Here is a 1,475-nt window from a genome sequence, read left to right on the forward strand (position 1 = left end):
AGACACAGACAGCCCAGCTCCAAGAACACCAGAGAGACAGACAGCCCAGCTCCGGGAAGAACGGAGGGAGGAGAGCTGGGAGCACGCCAGGAGCACCCGGAGGAAGCCCCACTGCCAGCACGGGTGCTTCCGTGCGGGGAGGCCTGGGAAGGTGGCTCCGTGGTACAGTGCCTGCCTAAGACGCACGAGGCCCTGGGTTCGAGTCCTCAGCACCACATACACAGATAAGGCCGAAGTGGCGCTGTGGCTAAGTGGTAGAGCGCTCGCCTTGAGCTGGAGAGCTGAGGGACAGCGCCTGGCCCAGAGTTCAAGCTCCATCCATGGCTGGCAAAAAAAAAAAAAGGAAAAGCACTGGGAGGGCAGCGCTGCTGCCAGTGGCCAGGGCAAGTCCTGAGCTCCTCGGGCCACGCCCCGCTCCCCACAGCCCTGCCCATGCCACGCCCCCTCCTCGGGCCACGCCCTCACAGACACGCCCCTCCCTCGGGCCACGCCCTCCAAGCCTCCAACACCCCACGGACACGCCCCCTCCTCGGGCCACGCCCTCCTCCGCGGGGCCACGCCCTCCACAGCCTCCAACACCCCCACAGACACGCCCCCTCCGCGGGCCACGCCCCCTCCGCGGGCCACGCCCCGCGCCGCCCCCAGCCCCTTCCGCTGCTCACCTTCTCCTCGTAGTTGGGGAGTTTCTCTCTACAGATGGTGATGATGTCCATCCAGGAGTAGTTCCTCTCCCGGCGGATCTTCTCCAGCTCGGGGTCATTCTCGTATTTGTCAGCGTCCAGCTGGGCGAGATTGAACCGGAAGCAGCCGGCGTCAGCCCCGAGCACCCATCCCCCCTTCCCCCCTTCCTCGCGTGGGCTCGCCGCGTCCCGGGACGCCGCACCCTCCTCACCTCTGATGTTCCGGCCAGGTGAAACTCTAGGCCCCTCCCCCATCCCCAGCCAGGTGAAGCTCTAGGCCCTTCCCCCATCCCCGGCCAGGAGAAGCTCTGGGCCCCTCCACCAGCCCCAGCCAGGTGAAGCTCTAGGCCCTTCCCCCATCCCCAGCCAGGTGAAGCTCTAGGCCCTTCCCCCATCCCGGGCCAGGTGAAGATCTAGGCCCCTCCCCCATCCCCGGCCAGGAGAAGCTCTGGGCCCCTCCACCAGCCCCAGCCAGGTGAAGATCTAAGCCCCTCCCCCATCCCCGGCCAGGAGAAGCTCTGGGCCCCTCCACCAGCCCCAGCCAGGTGAAGATCTAGACCCCTCCTCCGGCTGGTGGAAACGCCAGCTAGATCCCGCCCTGCCAGCCAGGCCCAGCTAGGGTCTCCACCCCACGTGCCAACCAGGCTTGGCCCAACCAGGACAGCAGCCTCCTCCCCTCCATTACCCATTTCCTGCTTCCCTGCCAACCCGTTTCTAAGTCAGTATTCTAAGCCACAGCACTGTTGGCTGTGCTCCTCTTAACCACACCATGCCAAGGGAGGTGACAGCTGTAAC

General features: G+C 66.0%; 1 protein-coding gene across 1 annotated transcript in view; it reads right to left on the bottom strand.

Annotated features, from left to right (window-relative positions):
- The window catches only part of Adi1 (acireductone dioxygenase 1), a 3,539-nt gene extending 2,604 nt beyond the window's left edge, over nt 1–935 (bottom strand). The window contains exon 1 of the mRNA XM_013028875.1: nt 663–935. Coding sequence (XP_012884329.1) covers nt 663–935 — 273 coding nt within the window. The remainder of the gene's footprint in view (nt 1–662) is intronic.
- Nucleotides 936–1,475: the final 540 nt, after the last annotated feature.

This window comes from Dipodomys ordii, unplaced genomic scaffold, assembly GCF_000151885.1.
Source record: "Dipodomys ordii isolate 6190 unplaced genomic scaffold, Dord_2.0 Scaffold115, whole genome shotgun sequence".
NCBI lineage: Eukaryota > Metazoa > Chordata > Mammalia > Rodentia > Heteromyidae > Dipodomys > Dipodomys ordii.